Source organism: Lepidochelys kempii, chromosome 7 (assembly GCF_965140285.1).
Source record: "Lepidochelys kempii isolate rLepKem1 chromosome 7, rLepKem1.hap1, whole genome shotgun sequence".
NCBI classification, from domain to species: domain Eukaryota; kingdom Metazoa; phylum Chordata; order Testudines; family Cheloniidae; genus Lepidochelys; species Lepidochelys kempii.
In genome coordinates, this window is record NC_136386.1 from 25,872,402 (window position 1) to 25,896,471 (window position 24,070).

General features: G+C 41.3%; 1 protein-coding gene across 5 annotated transcripts in view; it reads left to right on the forward strand.

Moving 5' to 3' along the window:
- The window catches only part of ARHGEF3 (Rho guanine nucleotide exchange factor 3), a 312,784-nt gene that overhangs the window by 242,090 nt on the left and 46,624 nt on the right, over positions 1-24,070 (forward strand). For 4 of the 5 annotated variants that reach the window (XM_073351503.2, XM_073351505.2, XM_073351504.2 and 1 more), the window contains one exon: positions 17,839-17,946. In XM_073351503.2, the coding sequence (XP_073207604.1) occupies positions 17,839-17,946 (108 nt within the window). Of the gene's footprint in view, positions 1-16,837; positions 17,121-17,838; positions 17,947-24,070 lie in introns of those variants that run through there. The other variant, XM_073351506.2, reaches the window with a different exon arrangement.

Consider the following 24,070-nt stretch of genomic DNA (forward strand, 5'->3'; position numbering starts at 1 on the left):
TTGCGGATGATACTAAACTGGGAGGAGTGGTAGATACGCTGGAGGGCAGGGATAGGATACAGAGGGACCTAGACAAATTGGAGGATTGGGCCAAAAGAAATCTGATGAGGTTCAATAAGGATAAGTGCAGGGTCCTGCACTTAGGACAGAAAAACCCAATGCACAGCTACAGACTAGGGACCGAATGGCTAGGCAGCAGTTCTGCGGAAAAGGACCTAGGGGTGACTGTGGACGAGAAGCTGGATATGAGTCAGCAGTGTGCCCTTGTTGCCAAGAAGGCCAATGGCATTTTGGGATGTATAAGTAGGGGCATAGCGAGCAGATCGAGGGACGTGATCGTCCCCCTCTATTCGACATTGGTGAGGCCTCATCTGGAGTACTGTGTCCAGTTTTGGGCCCCACACTTCAAGAAGGATGTGGATAAATTGGAGAGAGTCCAGCGAAGGGCAACAAAAATGATTAGGGGACTGGAACACATGAGTTATGAGGAGAGGCTGAGGGAGCTGGGATTGTTTAGCCTGCAGAAGAGAAGAATGAGGGGGGATTTGATAGCTGCTTTCAACTACCTGAAAGGGGGTTCCAAAGAGGATGGCTCTAGACTGTTCTCAATGGTAGCAGATGACAGAACGAGGAGTAATGGTCTCAAGTTGCAGTGGGGGAGGTTTAGATTGGATATTAGGAAAAACTTTTTCACTAAGAGGGTGGTGAAACACTGGAATGCGTTACCTAGGGAGGTGGTAGAATCTCCTTCCTTAGAGGTTTTTAAGGTCAGGCTTGACAAAGCCCTGGCTGGGATGATTTAACTGGGAATTGGCCCTGCTTCGAGCAGGGAGTTGGACTAGATGACCTTCTGGGGTCCCTTCCAACCCGGATATTCTATGATTCTATGATTTTCCACGTAGTATAGTACATGGGCAAATCAGTTCAGTACAAGCTGAACCTTGTTAATCCATCTACTTGATAAATAGGCAAGTAATGCATTACAAAAATCTGGTCTGGAAAAGATAAAAGACTGAACAATGCTTTTGGATCCTAACAAGGATAAACATGGTGCAGTGGTTTTTCAAATAGCATAAAATCTTAATAATGTGGTGAGCATTGTGTTCAAAGGGCTGCTCAGAATCAAAGACAGCACTTTCTCTTCATGGAAATCATTAACTGAGTGTATCTTTATCAGGAATTGAGGCATAGAGCCAAAAGGAAAGTCTGTCAGAACTAACTCTGTTTTAGCTAAATGTAGTTGAAGACCACTAAATCAGCCATGCTAGTGTCTGCAAGGCTATTTGTCAATATGAAATTAACCTACTTAGGATCTGTGGTCTTAAATAATAAACAAATCTGTGTGTTGTTCACATGGATGGGAAATCCAATATCATGCCTATAAATGACTGGGCCCAGAGGCAGATGTTAAACTGAGTGTGCCCAGTGTCAAGCCCATTGATACAGCAGCACCAATTACTGTATTTTTTACAAGGGTAGTTTGCCCAAAGAAGCATAATCTGCCTGTCAGAGAATAATGTAATGCTATGGCAGGTGATGGCTGATGAAGAGTTTTTATTAACAGCAGTGCCTGAACAATATGGTTGTTCAGTATGAACAATGTTATTTGAGGACATGATTACATGGCAGTTTATCAAGAGTTTTGCAAGCAGATCTACAAGAGGACTTTGAGAGTGCAGCTAGCATGTCCCAACAACTATAAAAGTTTGTCTTCAAAATACTTATGTACACCTTTATTTCCTCCCCAATTTTTAGCCTAGCGTCTTCATGGACACCCCTTTGTAAAGACTACAAAAACAATATTATGTCCCCTCTGCATGCCTAATTTGGTATAGCAGTGTGTTACCAAGTTGAATAACTGAAATATGGAATTGGAAGGGAATGCAGGTGGTTCTCTCGTGCATCCCCAGCAGAGGCTGGTGCTGAATCATGGAGCACGAAGAACTTCAGTCCTGCTGCTGGGATGTAGTGCCAGTATCTGGTTAGTAATTCGAAGAACTGATCTGAAAGAAATAATGTAATTGGCCTGGCTGCATGATATGATTTCTGTATGTATTTGGTTTAACCTTGGTAAAAGAACATAACTTACACACCAGTGATTTGGAAATTACTAGTGACTTTTTTTCTTTGAGGGTAGATTGTGCTCCCCCTCCATATGAGGTCAGACAAAATGAATGCGGGTCTGGGAGGGAAATGGCAGGAATGCGGAGAACCTGTGTGGGGGTTCCAGATGTGCTCTGTGGGGCTTCTTCCATCCAATTATGTGGGGGAACTTGGTGGATTGCTGTATGGTCTGGTCATGGGTGACTAGCCTAGTGGCTAGAGTCAGGGATTGGATTCGAGGCCAGGTCAGTGCCAGGAGGATAAAGCCAAGGTCTGGAACCAGGGATCGGAAGCAGGATGAGGAAGCAGGGTCTGTAGCAGCAGCTAGCTGGGGTTCTCCCTAGTTGCCCAGATGAACTTCCTGTATCTTCCCTATGCTTAAGTAATATGTCCAGAGGAATAAGGAATTGTAAAGGTCCTGCCAATTAGGCCCTCCATGAGTGGCAGGTGTGTGAATGGGCTCCTAAGGCTCATGACCTGCTGAGTATTTCCACAGCCAGAGCTACTAGGTGGAGGCTGTCTGTACCTGGGGAATCTGCAAATCCAGGTTTTAGACCTGCTGCTCCTTCGGTCACCCCCTATTTCCCGCATTGGTGACCCAATGGTATTTCCAGGCAAGTCTTTTTTGAGTTGCTTTTGTGGAAAGCCTCTATTAGATCAGGGGCATGTAAGTGGTTTTTCAGTTCCCAGGACTGTTCTCCGGGATACTGAGGTTCTTGGTTTCCAAGTCCGACCAGCTTGGCTCGGAGGAAGGTCTCAGTGCTGCCTCTATAAATAAATAAAAACTTCAGCCTGGCCTCCTGGTCCTTTTTCATGCAGCTCTGGCAGCTGTCCTCGACCTGAGCCTCTCTGCCAAGCACTTCAGGCAGCTACAGTGCAGGTTGCTCAGGGGCATAGCCTTGTTGCAGGAGGTACAGGGCTTGAAAGCTGGTGACCGAGGCATGCCTCGGCATGGGGTAATAGCCAAAACTCCCCTAACTAACGGAGATACACAAACTACACTAAACTGACTATTTACAACTAACTGAACTATATACAATTATAGGAAAGCGAAGATCCCTGAGAACTTGCCAAAGCAAGGAGAACCGTTCCAGCAACTGTCATGGGTGGTAAGAAGGAACTGCGGGGGTGCAGGGTTATCTGGGCCCTTTATACCGGTGCTATGAGTGCGAGACACCAGAGGGCACTTGAGCTGCCCTGATGGGTACCACTGAGAGAAAAAACTTCCTACAGTGGCATGCACATGTGCAATCACTCGAAGAAGAATGTAATTTATCTGCTTGATCATGGGGTCTTCATGGACCTGGACCTTGGCAGGTGTCAGAGAGTGGTTGCATTTGGCCTGGAAATGTTTTCTATGAAGGGCTTCTGATGGGAGATGTGGAAAATGCGGTGTATTTTGAGTGACCTGTGCAAACAGAGTTTAATGGGGACAGTGCTAATTAGCTGACAAATCTGAAACTGTATGAGATACTGGTGCTCTAGTTTATGGGATGATCTACTGGTGTGGAGATGTTTGGTTGACAGCCAAACCTTCTGGCCTATGTTGAATTCCAGCCCCTTCTGTCTTTTGCGGTCCGCATGTTGTTTGTAAGCCTTCTTTGCCTCTGCCGGGAGTTGCTTGAGTTCTTCCTGGACATGGTGGATTTTCTGGACCTTATCACAGGCTGACTGGTTTTAGGATCTGGCCAGTAAATCGTAAAAGAGTAAAAAGTGATGAAATGCTAACTTCAAAATGAATCGGGGTTGTTTTTTCTTAGCACCATTGACCTTTGTGTTGCATTAACTTTCTTGACTTAACAGTTAAAATACATGAGATATGCCTGAATGAAATTACTAACAGCATTTTAGAGAGAACAAAGGAAGATCCTTTGTCTTGGGGTTGTGGTAAGAAAGTCCATAAGTATTGAAATAAACCTCAGGCTTTTTGCACAAATTGTGCTCAAATTATGTAAGAGACTTTCTGCAAAATGGTGCTTTTGAACATGTTTTTTAACTTTTTCCCGCCACTTTTCTTTTGAAGACATGAAATTCGGCAATTTAATTTAAAGAACAATCCTTAAAGTATAGGGATCCTTTTCATTATTGATTCCTAGCTTAATTTGCAGCTCTTCTGTTCTTTCAACAAATGGTAAAAATTAAAAATTTGTTGTGACAGGGAGCTGGGCAAAGGGTTGTAGATCCAGCCCTCTGTCACATCCGCTCCTCGTTAGGGGAACAAATTAGAGGAGGCTGGAGGTAACCTGGCCCTAACTGGGGAGGCGGAGATAGCTGCTACTTAATTAGCCTGGGGTTGTATAAAAGCCTCAGGGGAAGGAAGCCAAGGGAGAGCAGGAGGGAAGAGAAAAAGGCAGGGAATGGAAGCAGGGAGGTAGCGCTCTCTCCTTTCTCCTCCCTCCTGCCTGCAGATGGTGAAGGGTTACCTGTACGTGGTGAAACAGTGGTGGGAACAAGCTGAAGAATAAAGTGCACCAGTGGTTGCAAAACTCAGGATCTCAGAGTGACTTTGTGAACCTAGCAGGCGCAGAAGCCAAGGGGGCCCTGCTGCACTCTCTGCTGCAGTTGTCCATAAAAATAACTTTTTGTTTGTTTATTGAGAAACCTTCAGCTTGCTTGGGACTGTACATTTACATACAGTGAGGACTTGATGTATTAAATAAAGCAAATTAAATGCTAGGAGCACCATTCTACATTGCTTACGGAGACCAAACTCCTGATAAAGTCCTTTGAGTAGACTGAGCAACATCAGAGTGAATGGGGTGGCTGAGGTTCAAGACAGAAGTAGAGTCAGACAAGAAAGGGTAAAAGGTCAAGGACCAAACCAGTTTCATGGTGCCAATATTTTAACCAGGGGCTCCCACAAAAATGTCCCCCTTACTTTGTGATAAATCTATACACAAGGGGCTCGTGTGCTCACAAAGAAGAAGGGTAAGAGATTGGTATTAGCTGTTTCATTTACATAAAAATGCTTTCTCAGCCACAAATCAGGGCACCACATTGCTCAACTGTCCAACTCATATTAGGTGTACTTTGTTAGAAATGTTTATACTTGGTTCCTAAATGCTTACTGCATATATTGCATTGTTTAGCCTGTGAACTCTAAAAGAAGGTGAGGACTGAGACTCTATAACGAAGTTTTGGGGGTATTCTCCCACTGGGGTATTTTAAGTCTTAGGTATCATCTTCTGCATTGCAAAGGCAAAAATAAATATTTAAAAAATGTGTTAACTTCCAAGCCCAATGAGTCAGAATGTGTGCCATTCAGGGAAGGTGACTCTCCTCCTACTTTGTTTGTACAGCACCTAGGACACTGGGACCCCTATCCTGATTGTTGTCCCCATGTACTACCATAATACAATTAGTAATAATACTTATATCTTTGTCAGATCTAGCAGTTTGCGGAGGTTAGGGTTAAGTCCAGTGGAGAAAGAGAAATCACTCTGACCTGGCATTCAATTTGGTAGCAGTATTTTAATGTGGGTCACTTAGAATCCTCCATGGGCTAGCCTCCTTGAGTCTGTCACTGAACTGACCCTTTTGGGACACCCAAGAGGAGAGAGATGCTTTAGCATTTGGAGGCAGTTGACTGTGTAACTGTATCACCTATCAATACTGATGTAGCTTGTATATCCCATGCATGCCATGGCATATGCTTTTATAATTTCTGAGGGACAACATTTCCTATAGTGACTGGCAGCTCTTTTTTTTCTGTATTGGACCTTTTAACAGTGGAAGACACCTATCTCTAAGTGTAGCTGCTGTGTAGGGCTTGTGTAGGGCCTGAGCCTGCTGAATTCAGTGTAAAGACATCTATTGACTTCAGTGGGCTTTGGATCAGGCCCATAATGATCACTTTTGTGCATGAGATAGCAGGCCCACTTTGAAAATCATGAGACTATTTTAAGCAGAGGCAGCGCACTAGTGAATGTGCACAAATTTCAAATGACTAATTTATAAATAAAATGGAGTGTATGTGCAGCATTGGACATGGCAGTGCTCACCTAGAATGAGGATTAAACTGCAAGTCTTCCAACCAGCTTCTAAACTGTGCCACAAGCAAATTTTGACTATATGAAGGCTTTATAAAAACATTTTCATTTGCCCCATCGAAACTACTTACCATATTATGCAGTAAGAGTACAACTCTATGTAGAGAAGAGCCTCAGTGAAGTTACTAGGCTGTTTTATTCTAGAAAACAAATGTGCCCCTTTGGCCTTTTGTAATATAAATAGTTTAGCTCAGGAGTAAGCAGATTTTTTTTCTTTCATCTTGTTACAAACACAATTCTTGTCTTCTCTAGGATCTTTTATTGGCTTTCTTTACCGCTTTTTGTAACAGCTTCACAAAACTTTAACAAAAGTAAGCTGTGGTTGTATTTTTTCAAAAGCAAAACCAAGATATTTGTTTAGTACTTAATGTAGCACAGTTGATCTTCAAGGCACTGGACAGATACAAATTAATCTACACAACACTTCCTGTGAGGTAAGGGAGTACTATTTTCCCTATCTTACTGATGGGGAAACCAAGGTTAAATGACGTGTATCAGATCACAAAGCAAGTAAGTGGCAAAGCCAGAACTGGAACACAGGAATTCCTGGCTGCAACCCTCAAACTTAATCCATGACACTGCTCTGCCCCTCATTTAAGGTTTGTTTTAATTGAAATTAGATGAAGTTTATTTGGACTGTTCATAAAATCTCTTTCTAAAGAGAGTGTACAACTTTCTTATGGGAGGGAGATTCATGGGCAGAGTTTAGGCTCAGAGGTGGTGGGTGGGTCAATCTGAGGCTCATTACTACGGTAAGGGACTGAAATAGCTTTTGGAGAGACCTGTTGGCATGAGGGATGCTTATTCTTTCCCCACCCAATTACTTTCCTTCTCTTCCAGGGTTTTCTAGCTTCCTATGCAAGTCCTTATACTTTCTGTCCTGTAACAATATTCTTAGACCCAGATATCCTGGTACTGGGCCCAGATGTGCTTTCTTTTGTCCCTCTATGCTATTGTGTACTACAATACAGTTTGGGACACCTCACACTCCATTGCTCAGGAGCATGCTTGATTCAGTGAGAAAGTGGTAGATTGATGGGCATTACATGTGAGGCCCAGCACAGAGGCTTCTGGGCAGGGGTGGCAGAGCATGCCCAAAAGTGGGGGGGGCCAGGCCTCCCCACCCTTCCTCTTCTACCTGAAGCCAGAAGCTGAAGTGGGCCGGGGGCTGTGGACCCTCCATCTGCCCCCGGGGGGGGGGTGTCGATAGCAGCCCCTGTCTGTGTCTGTGCCCTGCGGGGTCCCCCGCCCATGGCAGGTGGAGGGTCCCCGGGTCCCCACAGCTGCTCACATGGCTCTTAACGTGGTTGGGCTGCATCCCCAGAGCCACATGTGGGGAGCTGCAGACCCGCCTGCCCTGGGGGAGGGGAGCATGGGCCCAGGACTGCTTTCAACTCCCTTACCCTGGCAGGTGGAGGGTCTGTGGCATGGTGCTCCACAGCTGCCTAGCCTCTCCTACCTAGGCGCTCCATAGCTGGGGGGCGGGGCCCCTGCAGAAAAGTGGGAGGGCTATGGCATAAGAGTGCCAAACCTCCAGGATTGGTCAGAAGTCTCAATCTTTTATTTAAAGATTATGTCATGTGAGGAAACCTCCAGGAACTTGTTCGAGCAAAATTGGCAACCATGGTCCCTGGCTCCCTTTATTCCGGCACCCTTGCCTCTCTGGGTCAACACACAGTGTTAAGGTAGTGAGTGGGTAGAAAGCCAGAGGGAGGGGAGCCAGGAGTATTTGTGAGGAGCTGCAGAGATGAAGAGCTGGGGGAGATGGGAAGAAGATGCTATATTGCTAGCAGGCTGACCTTCATAAAACAGGAATAAAATCTGGGGGCAGCTGCCTGAGACACAAGAGATTCCCCACCAAACTGGGACAATTCTGGTAAATTTAGGACATCTGCTCACAGGGGAAAGATGATCTAGATGAAAGTATTATTTTTCTCTTCCATACTTCCTTGTGAAATATCAGCAGTCCTATTTTGAATAGATTTTTAGATAACTGTAGTCCCAGTATGAACAGCAATTGCTGTAAACTAATTTCTCTCATCACACTTAGAATTGCTGATCTATTCTGCCTATTCCCAGTTTGAAACAAACAGCTTTTTATATTCTTATTTTAGTAGCTCATCTTATAATATTTGTGAGCTGACATTCCAGCTTCACATCTAATTTGTTTCAGTATGGAAAAGGCCTTTCTCCGGTGGCCTTTACAAGCAGCTCTTCACTAGAGGAACTGCATTTGGAAGTTTTGTAATTCAATCAGCTCTACGTTATTTGTGTGAGTTTAAAATTTTCTGTTACTCATTTTAATTCACCTTGATGTTTTGTTTATTCTGCAAACTCTCCTCCATTTTCTAGTTGCAAGTGAATCTATTGATGTCTCTGCTCATGTTAGAGCCAGATACGCTTTCAATTGCAGAAGTGAAAGGCAGCTCAAAGAAAGTTGTTTCAGCTTAGCGTTGTGCTGCTGAAATACTTTAATGGTTTTGTATTCAGGATCTTTTATAACTGCTGCCTCCTTTAAGGATTCCGGATCCATGATTTTCGAGATGCTGATGAGGCAACAGCTCCTATAGGATGGGGCCTAGTCTCTGGTGGTGGAGGAATGATGTGTTTCAGCCCCTGCCCTGCCACTGATTTGTTTCCTTCTGCTAAGGCTGTTGCACCTCCTCTTTTTTACCTGGCCAACCAACCTTCCCATGTAGCTCCCCACACCATCCTTTATAACAGCAGCTCTGAATAAGGAGTCTGGGGCCTCCTGGGGGGCTGCAAGCAGGTTTCAGGGGGTCCACTGAGCAAGGCCAGTGTTAGACTCACTGGGGCTCAGGGCAGAAAGCCGAAGCCCCGTCATGCAGGGCTGAAACCCAGAGCCCCAAGCCCGGTCACCTGGGGCTGAAGCCGAAGCCTGAACAACTTAGCTTTGCAGGCCACCCCCGTGGTGTGGGGCACCAGGCAATTGCCCTGCTTGCTACTCCCTAACACTGTCCCTGGATTTTTATATGCAGAAAAACAGTAGTTGTGGCACAGTGGGGCCGTGGAGTTTTTAATAACATATGGGGGCGGAGGGAGCTTCAGAAAGAAAAACATTGAGAACCCCTGCTTTATAACACATTACTCAAGTACAATTGACTCTGGATTATTGTAATTTACTAGTTCATTATATATGAACACTGGCGCTAATAGGTAGCAAGTTTAAAGCAAACAAGGAAATATTTCTTCACAGAATGCACAACCAACCTGTCAAACTCATTTCCATGGGATGCTCTGAAAGCCAGAAGTATAACTAGGTTAAAAAAAGAATTAGATAAATTCATGGAGGAAAGGTCCATCAATAGCTATTAGTGCAGATGGTCAGGAATGCAATCCCATGCTCCATGTGTCCTTAAACCTCCAATTGCCAGAAACTGAGACTGCACAACAGCAGATGGATCACTCCAAATTGTCCTGTTGTGTTGATTCCCTCTGCAGCATCTGGCCACTGTCAGTGACAGGATTCTGAGCTAGATGACCCATTGGTCTGACCCAGTATGGCCGTTTCTATCTTCTTACAAGGATAACACACCTACTACTACCACAGATTGGGGAGGGGGGGGGGGTTCAAGTGGTGCTAACTGGTGGTTTTGTAGGAAAGATCCGGAGTTCTATCAGAGATGCTCCATGGGTGCAGTTTAGCTGATAATCAAGGCATCGGTGTCTGTGCATCATATGGATTAATTACATTTTGAGTTCAATCTCTCCTCTTCGTCTCCCTTTCCTCTTCCTGGCAGTACTTGCAGGTTGATATATTTCCTATAATTTGGGATGGATTTTTGTAGGCAATTAAGGGTAGGTTCCTAATAGCTGTAACAATATCTCAGGCTGCATTTATAGTACATCCCCTTCCCCCTCCCCACTTCCTGCTGCTCTTCAAGGGTGAATACTGCTTTAAATTTGGAGCATTTCTAAGCTATCGGGAGGCAAAGGTAAATCTTCTGCAGCTAATAAAAATACACCAAAAGTGGGTTCTCAAGGCTCAGCCAACCATTGAGAGTTGTATGCTTGATCCAAGGATTCCCATTGGTTACTGAGGGTACATCCACACTAGAAATGCTATAGTGTAGATGCTTGTGACGGGAGGGGTTCTTCTGTTGCTGTAGTACATGCACCTCTCTGAGAAGTGGGTACCTATGTTGACGCAGAATTCTTCTGTCAACCTAGTGGTGCCTACACCAGGGCTTAAGTCAGTTTAACTATATCTCTCGGGGGTGTAAATTTTTTCACTCACCAGAGCAACTTAGCTAGGTCAACCTAACTTTGTAGTGTAGACCAGCCCTGAGAATTGTATGGGTTAGAACACCCAATCAATCAATGTTTCTGCTGTTAATCTCATAGGGTATGTCTACATTGCAATTAAAAACCCAGGGCTGCCCCATGTCAGCTAACTCAAGCTAAGGGGCTTGGGCTAAGGGGCTGTTTAACTGCATTGTAGATGATAGGGCCCTAGAGAGTTAACTCATCTGCTCTTACTGACTGAAAAGTTAATTCTGTTTTCACAAGGAACAGCTACTTTTAAATTCCTCTCTTTCTAAACTAGCATAAACACTGCCTAGGCATGACTTAATTTACTGTTAGGTGAAATATTTGCTGTACTGAGAGAGAACCTATTGTACCGTGTGTGTTTAATTTTGCTGAAGGTTAAGTATTTATAATATCCTGTGGAACAAAACTTGAATGTGGTTTTCTACTGAACTCCAATATTTGGGAATATTTATTAGAACTTTTAATCTTGGGCCAATTTAACCAGTAGCCAACTAATAAAAATAATTTGGGGCTTTCTGCCATGACAAATGTTGACACGCTCTTATAATGTTGACTAAAAACTAATAACTTTTAAAGTAAATGAGTATGGAAACCTTGCCAGAAATATAGTGTCTGAAACAGATTGGTTCTGTTTTATTTTACTGGCAACGCTTGTGGATTATGTTTGAAACAAAGACGCTACACTGTTTCAGCTTTTAGAGACATGGTTAACTCTTTTGAGGCTAATTTGTTTTCCAGAATGAAACAGTTAACTAGTAATGAATGCTCCACTGTCAAGGAGTTAATACTTGAACACCTACTTTACTAGATTTACATAGATAAAGGGTGTAGGATAAAAAGGAAGGTAACTAGAGTATTTTTGATCCTGTGACAAGAAGAAAAACACAACAAAAATTATTTGGGTTTGTACAGAATTTTCTTTTTATTTCATCAGATATGTAGCTCACGAAAGTTTATGCTCAAATAAATTGGTTAGCCTCTAAGGTGCCACAAGTACTCCTTTTCTTTTTGCGAATACAGACTAACACGGCTGCTACTCTGAAACCCTTTTTATTTCAAAGATTGACCGATTCAAAAGTATTCTGGACGCTAACATGTCGATACTAATAAATCCACTTTCCCATGATGTATTGGATTAGAAGCATAGTTAATGAATCCATGCCAATTTCATCAATTTTGTTTGCTAAATTGAGAGCTTCATTTGCAACCTCTTCTGATGAAGGTTTTGGGATAATGTTTATATTTTAAAATGCTGAGTCTCTTTAGAAGGTTTCAATTACCACTATTGTTTTGGAGGCTGAATTGAAACTTTTTTTGAATTTATAAAGAAAACATGCTAACTAATGAGACAAATTTATACAATGTGGTGGTGACAGTGTTGCATGTTGCCGGTGTAGACAAAGGTATAATGACTCCTCAGAGGATCGTTTGTGCTTGTTTGTCAAATTCAACACCAGTCATGTAACACACAGTCCCTTTGTTGAAGTTGCTGATAAGGGGTGCAGGGAGTCAAGTGGAAAAACAATTTTGTGAGCAGCTCATATACACTCAGACTTTAATTGTTAGGAGGTAAAAAATTATTACACTACCTAAAAGAGCCCATCAAAATAAATTTCAGAATTAGGTACCAAGCCAAACAGAGCCCTATTGTATGGCAGCTGGTTGTCTACTATATGAGTTTTCTAGCATATGTTATCCAGGTCATTGCTTCTGCCATTCTGCAGACAATATAAGGTGAATGTGGGAGGTGGAGCAGGGTTCTGTTAAGAAAACTTAAAACTGACCTTTACTAGAGTGCTTTACCGAACAGTGTATGGAAATTAGAAGGCTGTGGGGTGCGTGGTTTAATGAGACAGTATGGAAAACTAACCAGTATTATGAAATAGATTTAACTTGGTTTGACCAGCAGGCTCTCACTTTGAACTTTGGGGAAATCCCGTTCTTTAAATAAACTAATAAGAGAATCAGTTTGCATTATGGTTGAGTTGAATGACAGCAAGTGCTCTTGGCCCCTGCCTGAGACTTTTCTACCCACATATCCTACTACTGCATGCTATTTTATTGAGTGAAGAGCAAACAATAACATCAGCTTAGTACTCAGTAAATTGCAAGAATGTAAGAGTGCTATTCTCCAAGGTGCCAAGCATCCTCAACTTTAATTGCTTCAGTACAAACTGGGTGCTCAGCACACCACAGGATAGGGTCCTAGATATTCAGGCTTGGGGTTTTTAAGCAGGGGCCTGTGTATAATATGATTATGCAGCTTCAAAAATAGATGTATAACTTATCTTTTTGTTAAGATGCCACATAATTTTAAAATGATCATTTTCCAGCTTATGATGCATGGAACAAAGAGCAGAAAGGACTAAAATGCTATTTGGGAGAAAACTGAGAGAAGGGCTGCATAAGTAGATGGCTACCATCTGGGGCTCCAAGGCTCCACATGAGTGAATCTGCATGATAGGTGCATTCCCCGGACACCCAAAAGCAGTACATGGCTAGTACTTCCCCTTTCTGTACAGCAGTCTTAAAACTACCCTGGGTTTTAGTAAATCAAGGTTTATTTTTAGAGGGAGTGAGTCATATTAAAACAAATCTATGAGGTATGATACATAAGTACCATTTGGGCCTTACAGTAAAGAAGCATAGTTTTATATTTCTAGAGTACTCATCTCCTCTCTTTCAGCTTGCTTCTTTCTCCCTTGCAATATGATGTGGTATCTCATGATGTGACTCCAAAGCACGAGCACACACTGTCCAGAATTTACTGACCATGTCTAGATTAGACCAGTTTTCCCAGTCATCCGCGTGTCTTGAACCAGCATAGAGGTTACTCTGCAAAGTGAAAGTCACAATGAAGTTTATAGTCACAAAATGGCATTCTCAAAACATGGCATTCACAATTTGATCCAGGCATAGTCCCAAACTGTCACATTTGGTATGCAAAAAACATATTTTCTCGTTTTAAAGAAAGTTCAAAGCAATAAGATTATCTACTTCAATTTCCTTCTTTAAACACAGTTTGGAGATGGAGACCCTGGATTTATTTTCCAAAGTCTGACACTGCAATGTTATCTTGAATTACTGTCTTGGAGTGAGTCCTGCAAACACTGCAGATGTGTTTTTAATTTGGTTTTATTGTATGAGCCCTTTCAATTTGTTCTACGGATTCTAGTAATTTAGATTTTGATAAAAATCTATACAACCTATTTAGTTTAACTCCCTTTGCTATCAGAACAAATGAACTAAGTGCAGGAGGTAAAATGGCTCAGTGTGATGGGAAGAATAAGACCTCAAAGAACAACGCCACATATATGTGACCTAGTCATCTTACTGTGACTCCAGTGGCTACTGTTACAGGTTCTGACAATGACTTCTGGCTTTTTTACAGTTAGCAGCTGTAGTCATATCCTATCCTCCTTGTGGTTGCAGCAGCCCCTAGTGGAGGCAGCTAGGTTGATTTCTTCTCCTTAATGTCTACTTCTACAGGTAGGTAGGCTCTGCAGTACAGAGACAAATTAAAATATTTTGTCTCCCTGAGCAGTTTGGGTATAAGAATGAAGATTGCCACATAGCAAACCTCACAATCCCCTGCAGAATAGTGAAATGGTTTATTTTTAAAGGGTTAAGGAACCTGTTTCTAGTTCTTCCCTCTCCTCTTGCTGGAACCGTAAAATAACTCCAGCAACCCCATGTGGCAAAAAGAAGTGTTCGGATAGGGTTAGGGCTGTTCAGGGATGGAGCAGGCCTTCAGGGAATTCATTTACACCTTTTCTCTTCTTCCTTTTCCCTTGTCTTCCAAAAGGTATGGTGGTTTCCCTTCTATCTCACAGGATGATAATCTCCAGGGTTAGTTGCTGCTGTGCATCAATTTACATGGCTGTTTGAGGTTATGAACCCCAAACAGTTGGGAAAATTAGGTACAAGATTGAGCCCTTCACCTGCAGGCTTTCTGTAGCCATTAATAAACTGCAGATGCAGACAAACACTGAGTATATGAAAAATTCCAAGTGGGTGTGACGTTGCACCTCATAATGCTTTATAGAAATATGCTTATGAGTGTAAATATGACATAACTGGGATATGTTTTATGGTAGATATGCCATGTAACATATCTTTGCAAAGGTTATGATCTACTGAATATATTCATCCTATTTGTGTGCATGTAACATTTTTATATCTGAAATTATGAGCATTGGCTCTATGCTTGTATTTAAGGTGTCTGCTGTAGAAAGCACATAAGGCAGATTTGGTCAACATAGCGTGAAGGAGTTATTCAAGTAATTGGGAGTATTTAACTAACAATAAACTTTGGAAGACGCCAATCCACATCTGAGCTTTCCTGAGAATGTTCAAATTAACATGTAAACAATGGCATCGGCCTGTAAAGAACTGAGTCATGCATGGACGTGTGACTTGCCCAGGTGACTGCAAAACTCCATCTTGGAGAGGGGTTTCCACCCACAAGAGAAAAAACTATATAAGTCCCTGGAAACCCCTCCATTTTGTCTTCATCGGGCTCAGAAGATAGTCTCTCCACCCCAAAGAGATGCCTGAAAGAAACTGGGACAAAGGACAGTAACTACAGGGGTTGCTGGACCCAGACTAAGAAAGCGTCTAGTCTGGCAAATAAGCTTACTGGGACATCTCTGAGGGTGAGATTTACCTGCATTTAGTTTCCTACTGTATTGGGCTTAGAGTTGAGTGTTTTTGTTTTATTTTATTTGGTAATTTACTTTGTTCTGTCATTACTTGGAACCACTTAAATCCTACTTTTTATATTTAATAAAATCACTTGTTACTTAATTAATCCAGAGCAAGTATTAATACCTGGGGGAGGAAACAGCTGTGCATCTCTCTCTCTCTGTGTTATAGAGGGCGAACAATTTGAGTTTGCCCTGCATAAGCTTTACACAGAGTAAAACAGATTTATTTGGTGTTTGGATCCTATTGGGAACTGGGTATCTGGGTGTTGAAGACAGGAGCACTTCTTAAGCTGTTTTCAGTTAAGCCTGCAGCTTTTGGGGGACGTGGCTCAGAGCTGGGTCTGTGTTTGTAGCAGGCTAGCGTGTCTGGCACAACCAGGCAGGGCACTGAAATCCCAAGCTGCCAGGGAAAACAGGCTTAGAGGTAGTCTCAGTACATCAGGTGGTAGTCCCAGGGGGGAGTCTGTGACCCAAGACTTTTTTTTTCCTCTTTATCAACTAGTCTCAGACATTGCTCAAGGAGGGTAATTCAAGTTTCACTCGCAGTAGTCCTGAACAAGACACTTAAGAGACACAGTGAAATATGAATTTACTTGCTTTGTAACAAAATTTACCCTCCTTCGGGATTCTCAATGGGTGTTACAATATCATTGCTAAAATGTTAGTATTCATTATTTGTTACACTTTCAATCTCAAAATCTAAGTGTGTGTGTGTGATAATATGCACAAAGATTAATAGACAGTTCTAACAGATTTTTAATTGGAATTCGATTTTTCTAACTTTCAAGCAGGTTACACTGTGATATAATGTAGGGCCAAATTACATCTCTTTACACCAGAGCTGACTTTGGGCCATTATATCAGAAACATAATTCCAGTTTGATCAAAGACTACATACAGAGCAGCAAAGATGGCAAACCTTGTGGAAAATGGTACAGCAGTAGGGCAGAGGAGAATACTCTCTCAAGAGTCCCCTTTGCCTATTTTCTGGGAAGATATATTTGCCTTTTTAGCTGTCCTGATTCCTCAGTCTGCATAGTTCTAAATGCCAGATTCTAGTAGCATTAGAGATGATACGTGCCCAAGTAATTTCTGCTGCTAGGTATACAGTAGCACTCGCTTTGCCTTGGGACTTCAGTGTCCTCTCACTGCAGTGCATTATGATTAATGACAAGCAGTCTTTACGATGGGAAGCTAGTGGATTGGCATGAATTTAAAAAATAACCAAAACGGCTGATGACGGAGGTGCCAGTCAGACGAGAATTATAGGCGAAGCTGAAAGACTCCATAGTGTATTCAGTATGCCAGTCGTGCTGCAGTGACGTAAAAAAAATGCTCCTTCAAAAAAGCTGTGTCAAAGAAATGGTTGCTGGAAAGGAAAGAATCTGAATGGCACCTTCATGATGAAGATAAGAATGCAGGCTTTTTTTTTTTTTAATGCTGAAATGATTGTAGCACCACATTCTATGTGTGGGGAAATTGATTATTTTTGGGGGGGTGGGGAAGGTTAACGTTCTGGTCCTGCGTTTCACAAGATGTTTGTGGAGTTACAGCTCTGCCTGCTGAGAAATAAATTATTTGCTGGTTCTCATCTTTCTTCCTGGTCGCTGTGCTAATGAAACAGAATATTGCTGACCAGTAATGAAAATCTGGGATTTTTCTAAATACCAGGAAGGATGGGAAATCCCCATCTCTAAAAAGATTCGTACCTCTCTGCAAAAGAATACTATGACATGGTACATTTTCCTAAGGATTTGTGTAGAAAACTGGAGGTAGAGGATGCCTACACAAACTTTATAAACATGGCTGAAAAAGAAAGATGAACTGCTATAGGATGTACTTAAAATATGATGTCGGATGGGTTTTTTAACTTCACTTAGAAGGTTTGGCTCTTTCTCTGTCAAAAGTAGCCTTTTGCACGTGCTGTTCAAGATCCATTAAATGTCAGATGGAGGTTAGCAAGCCAAGGGTAACTTCTGTTTTTACATATTTGTAATCTTTCCTTGTATTGCACTTGTTTATATTTTCATTTTTGTATGCAAAACAAATGGAATATTATACTTCACAAAAAGCAGGCATTCTAGAGGTTAAAAAGTATGTGAGTGAAGAAAAGTATTCGTTTTTACAGTAGATTTTTTTTAGTTTTTTATTTCATTTAAATATATACTGTGTGTACACATCTCTGTATATTTGCATGTAAGTATGAACACATGACGCTGTTTTTTATTTAATTTGTACTTTTTCGAATAAAATGTTAATCAAATGCAGAACTACATACTTACAATGACAGCGCAAAAACAATGGGGTTGGAATTTTTTGTATTTGTACATGTTCCCTTCAATGACAAGGTCATCATAATATGCATTAACTGCGGAGCACTTTTCAGTTTGAGGGACACTCCCCGCAAACAAACCATTTTAGAAGGATGCTATATATGGAGAGTTTTTTTTGTGCCTTTTTTGTCTTTCCCACTTATGCCACTACTTCTGCTTACTACGTGATATTTCAGCCATTGCACAGATCTGTATGCACCAAGCAAGGGTAATCTGTCATTGCCAGCATTATACACTAAAATTATTTGTCTCTATTGCTCACATTAGAAAATTAACAAAACTAGCATAAATGTTTTTCTGATGACTTTTGTTCTCTCCCCCCCCCTTTTTTTTTTTTTTCTCTTTAAACTACAGGAGCCTAGTAACAAACGGGTCAAGCCTCTTTCTAGAGTTACATCACTAGCAAGCCTCATTCCTCCTGTACGGGCAACCCCATTAAAGCGGTTCAGTCAAACCCTTCAGGTAAAGGTGATGATATATTTCTGTGTTTAATGTTCAGATCTGCATTTCAATAAGAGAAGCACAGGTATGCTATCACATGCTTTTAGGGGTTGTGCTTTTCAAAATTTATTTTGTATATGTATGCATATCTGAGTATCTCCCATATCTTTAAGGAAAAAATGAAAAACTTATTTCTCCCAACATAAAAAGGTGAAGCTGTAATGGAGAGTGTTAACCTCAGAAGTGGCAAGTGAAAGTGCTCTGGTGCTGTTACAACTGTCATTCACCACCATAATAATCTTTCTGTCATAGAATGCTTATGTTTCTTGTGAAATCTTTAAGAAACAAACTGAAACTATATATCCATTCTTGATATGACAGAGATAAGGAAACCAGTATAAAAATATGTGCATAGCCTAGTTGCCTGAGAAGGTATGTTTAATATAGAGATTCATAGATATTTAGGTCAGAAGGGACCATTATGATCATCTAGTCTGACCTCCTGCACAACGCAGGCCACAGAATTTCACCCACCACTCCTGCGAAAAACCTCTCACCTATGCCTGAGCTTTTGAAGTTCTCAAATCGTGGTTTAAAGACTTCAAGGAGCAGAGAATCCTCCAGCAGGTGACCTGTGCCCCATGCTACAGAGGAAGGCGAAAAACCTCCAGGGCCTCTTCGAATCTGCCCTGGAGGAAAATTCCTTCCCGACCCCAAATATGGCAATCAGCTAAACCCTGAGCATATGGGCAAGATTCACCAGCCAGATACTACAGAAAATTCTTTCCTGGGTAACTCAGATCCCACCCCATCTAATATCCCATCACAGGCCATTGGGCCTATTTACCATGAATATTTAAGTACCAAAACCATGTTATTCCATCATACCATCTCCTCCATAAACTTATCGAGTTTAATCTTAAAGCCAGATAGATCTTTTGCCCCCACTGCTTCCCTTGGAAGGCTATTCCAAAACTTCACTCCTCTGGTGGTTAGAAACCTTCGTCTAATTTCAAGTCTAAACTTCCTGGTGGCCAGTTTATATCCATTTGTTCTTGTGTCCACATATATCTTTTGACTTTTGAAGGTGTGAGTTTTATGGATATATTTAAAAGGGTGCCATATGCTCAGGCACCTTTGACATACTTTTAAAATGGCATTTTAAAGTGGAGCAGTACAGTTTAAGATAATCCATGACCGATGAGCCAGGAAACTAAAAAACTCAAATCCCTCCCTCTCAAGACAACTCTCCACCCTTGTAGCTCTTCATCATATTGAAATGACTGGGGAAAAAAAGATAAGCTTTGCCATAGAATATTAGTATTTTTAGCTTAAATGCAAAAACAAACAAACAAAACCCCAACTAAACCTATGGAATATCTGTTAGAGTTGGTAGGAAAATTTTGAGTTTGGAATTTTAATGAAAGATAAATTTTCCATTAATTTATTTGCTGTGTGTGTGTGTACTGGGTGGGTGTTTTGTTTTTTTTAAAGTCCCCCTGCATGTAATACTGCTGAATCCTCACTATTAAGAGTGAACTTTGACCTCCAGTGGACAAAAAGTCTGGCGATCAGATGGAAAATGGAGCCTTGAGCCAACATTCAAAGCATATGTCAAAGCTGACTATGATTTTAAATAATTAAAAAGCAATCAAATAATGACAGGTTTCAGAGTAGCAGCTGTGTTAGTCTGTATTCGCAAAAAGAAAAGGAGTTCTTGTAGCACCTTAGAGACTAACCAATGTATTTGAGCATAAGCTTTCGTGAGCTGCAGCTCACTTTATTGGATTCATTCAGTGGAAAATATAGTGGGGAGATTTATATACACAGAGAACATGAAACAATGGGTGTTACCATACACACTGTAAAGAGAGTGATCGCTTAAGATGAGCTAATACCAGCAGGAGAGCAGGGGGCGGTGGGGGGAAACCTTTTGTTGTGATAATCAAGGTGGGCCATTTCCAGCAGTTGACAAAAACGTCTGAGGAACAGTGGGGTGGGGGGGAAATAAACATGGGGAAATAGTTTTACTTTGTGTAATGACCCATCCACTCCCAGTCTCTATTCAAGCCTAAGTTAATTGTATCCAGTTTGCAAATTAATTCCAATTCAGCAGTCTCTCGTTGGAGTCTGTTTTTGAAGTCCTTTTGTTGAAGAATTGTCACTTTTAGGCCTCTAATCGACTGACCAGAGAGATTGAAGTGTTTTCGGACTGGTTTTTGAATGTTATAATTCTTGACGTCTAATTTGTGTCCATTTATTCTTTTACGTAGAGACTGTCCAGTTTGACCAATGTACATGGCAGAGGGGCATTGCTGGCACATGATGGCATATATCACACTGTTGGATGTGCAGGTGAACGAGCCTCTGATAGTGTGGCTGATGTGATTAGGCCCTATGATGGTGTCCCCTGAATAGGTATGTGGACACAGTTGGCAACGGGCTTTGTTGCAAGGATAGGTTCCTGGGTTAGTGGTTCTGTTGTGTAGTGTGTGGTTGCTGGTGAGTATTTGCTTCAGGTTGGGGGGCTGTCTGTATGCAAGGACTGGCCTGTCTCCCAAGATCTGTGAGAATGATGGGTCGTCCTTCAGGATAGGTTGTAGATCCTTGATGATGCGTTGGAGGGGTTTTAGTTGGGGGCTGAAAGTGATGGCTAGTGGCGTTCTGTTTATTTTCTTTGTTGGGCCTGTCCTGTCGTAGGTGACTTCTGGGTACTCTTCTGGCTCTGTCAGTCTGTTTCTTCACTTCCGCAGGTGGGTATTGTAGTTGTAAAAATGCTTGATAGAGATCTTGTAGGTGTTTGTCTCTGTCTGAGGGGTTGGAGCAAATGCGGTTGTATCGTAGAGCTTGGCTGTAGACAATGGATTGTGTGGTGTGATCTGGGTGAAAGCTGGAGGCATGTAGGTAGGAAACCTACTGACCGCTATTCCTATTCCTGGTCACTCGATTAGAGACCTAAAAGTGACAATTCTTCAACAAAAAAACTTCAAAAACAGACTCCAACGAGAGACTGCTGAATTGGAATTAATTTGCAAACTGGATACAATTAACTTAGGCTTGAATAGAGACTGGGAGTGGATGGGTCATTACACAAAGTAAAACTATTTCCCCATGTTTATTTCTCACCCCCACCCCCCACTGTTCCTCAGATGTTCTTGTCAACTGCTGGAAATGGCCCACCTTGATTATCACTACAAAAGGTCCCCCACCACCACACGCTCTCCTGCTGGTATTAGCTCATCTTAAGTGATCACTCTCCTTACAATGTGTATGGTAACACCCATTGTTTTATGTTCTCTGTGTATATAAATCTCCCCACTGTATTTTCCACTGAATGCATCCAATGAAGTGATCTGTAGCTCACGAAAGCTTATGCTCAAATAAATTGGTTAGTCTCTAAGGTGCCACAAGTACTCCTTTTGTTTTTGCAATCAAATAATGCAATTCAAATTTACATTTTATTCTGAAGATATTCTGCTTTGTTTGTAGGTCTCTCAAACTTACATGTGCACAATATAGAATGAGATCCTTGGAGACTCATATAGGACTGGATCCTACAAAATATTGTATGTGTCATGCAAGAGGCCGAGTACCTTAAATCTCGGTGACTTCAGGAGGAGCTGAGGCAATTGAGCACCTCATAGTGGGCATTCAGTACTTTGCAGGATTATGCTATTCCCCCCACTAAAATAGTAGGTGTTTGAGAAAGTACACTTAAAATCTACAGTGAGCTTTATAGAACAAGGTTAAGCTCTCTGAAGAGTGAGAATGAATAAAATCTCTGTTTTAGTAAGAAATAATATCTTTTCAAAAAGGTAACTTAATCATGACTCTACTGCAGCTATGAGTTAGTTTTATTTTTCCTTCCCAAATTATTATATTTCTACATTGGAGGCTCTTCTGACAAATACTTAAATAGAGTAAAAAGCCATGAAAAATATTTTTTTCTGCAGCAATAGTTTTATGTAGGAAGCAGACATGCCAGCATTTGGTTAGCAATGTACCTCTGGTATTCCTTAAATATGTTGTTGAAAGTGCATACCTCTGCATACAGAAGCAACCTTTATGGACATGGGAGGAAAGGCAAGATGTTTGAAATCACCTCAGTGTGTTTGATCCAGTAGGTGTACTGTAGTGTGACTAGAGCAGAGATGCCTGTAGTCCCTTGTTGGACATATAAATCTCTTCCACAGGCTGCTTCTAAGAAAAATTTGGTCTGATTCTGAAAGAAGGGCTACATTAGTTCCAGTTATCAAGAGCATGGAAAGTGAATTAGGTTTTGGCAAGATTTTATTTCTGAGCCTGGCACTTCCCTTTTCAGAGTCTTTAACAGCTGTTGTGCTCATTTAAGTACTCATACGATCAGTTCCATGGGGGCTGCATTTGAGACAGACTTGTGCTATATAATACAGACTTCAAAAGATAAATTTTGTTTTCATGAATATATATGCAGCTTCAGTTGATTTTAGTTTGAGTTGTGTGCATGTATTTGACGACAGATCTTGACAAAGCTGTACAGGTTTTTGTGTTATGGTCTTACCACTGGGGGGGAAAAATCTTTATTTTACATTGGTTTTAAAAAAATAACTCGGCAGTAGATTAAAATATAAGAAGATTGAGGGATGCAGTTATTCAAACCACCTTACCTAAGGAACTACATGGTTTGAAGGATCTGTAAAGGGGCATGGAGCTTTTTATTCTCCAGCAATAGATCTAAGTCCATCTCAGGTCATTGTATCTGGAATATATATTACTTATTTGGCTGAGCAATATCTCTTGCAAAAAGAGCTGGGATTACTAAATCCATTTCCTAGTGATAGGTGGCATCCATGCAAAATCACTTTCACAGTTGGTCCTAAAAACCTCTTTATTAGCAGTTTCAGGTGAGGCCAACAACAGAATGAGCAAGAAGACTACTTTCTCACAGTCCCTTAGGAAACTGTTTAGAGGCACATAGGCGAATTGATGTCAGGAAACTTGCACTGCCATTGCTATTCATGTTCTGTTCAACCATATGGGATATTATTAATCTCTAGGGTTGTCAATTAAAAACAACACCCAAATCCTCTGCCCATATGTGAAGTGAAGTGACTGCCACTCCACTCTAGAGCGATATTCTCTTCACTGTATTTTTTTTTTTTTAATTTCTAGTCTGAGTGTTTAAGTACACCATTAGGGTGTATTCAAGATGTTGAGGTTTTCCACATGGCAGTAGCTTCATATATTGTAGCTAGATTGCTAGTGTACCTCAGTCCAGAAGGATTTTTTTGTACAAGTTAACAATGGATTCTTTGCCTTAATAACGCGATGAAAACAACCACCAACAAAGAACTCTGAAAACACAGACCACTGCAACTGTTGCTATAAAAGTTTAGAAAAATGTTGAATTTCCTATGTAAATGTTTAACAAAAGTTTCATATACAATCCTTTTTGAAAGGAAGAAATATGTTAGAGGAGAGAGAATCCATAGGGTATGACTTCCCCAGCTCCAAATGTGAAATTTCCATTTATATTAATGGATTTTCCACATGCATATTCAGGGAGAACATGCTCTAAGTCTGAGGACAGGATAGTGCTTCTTTTTAGATGTATTCTTAGCTACTCCAGAAATTTTTGGTATTTTTAATAGAGAGATTTGATTATTTATTTCTCAATATTATTATTTTGCAAATGGTTTATCAGCATTTTCCACAAAGGAAGCATGTAGTAATTAGTTTAATTATTTTTCCTGACTACTCATATCTGTGTGTTTCTGCTTCCTACAGCAGAGTAGACTGGAGGATGATAAAAATACAGCATTGGTTTCATTTTGACCATACTAGGTACCATTTTTGTACACCAGCAGAGTACTCAGTACTGAGCTGATACATTTATCCATCTACTGGTATCTATTTATCCATTTGACACAAATCTTTATCCCTTCAATCTAGACTAACTACAATGACTACAGAGACTTATTTATTTCACCTTCTTTTAATCCCATTCACAGCTCTGTCCTTCACTTTACAAACTGGGAAAGAGATCAAATAGTACTCAAACATAACTTTAACTAGCACTGAGGACAGAGGTTAACTCTGTCTCGCTTCCACTGCAACTTGTTACTTTATCAATCATTGACACATAGAATATCAGGGTTGGAAGGGA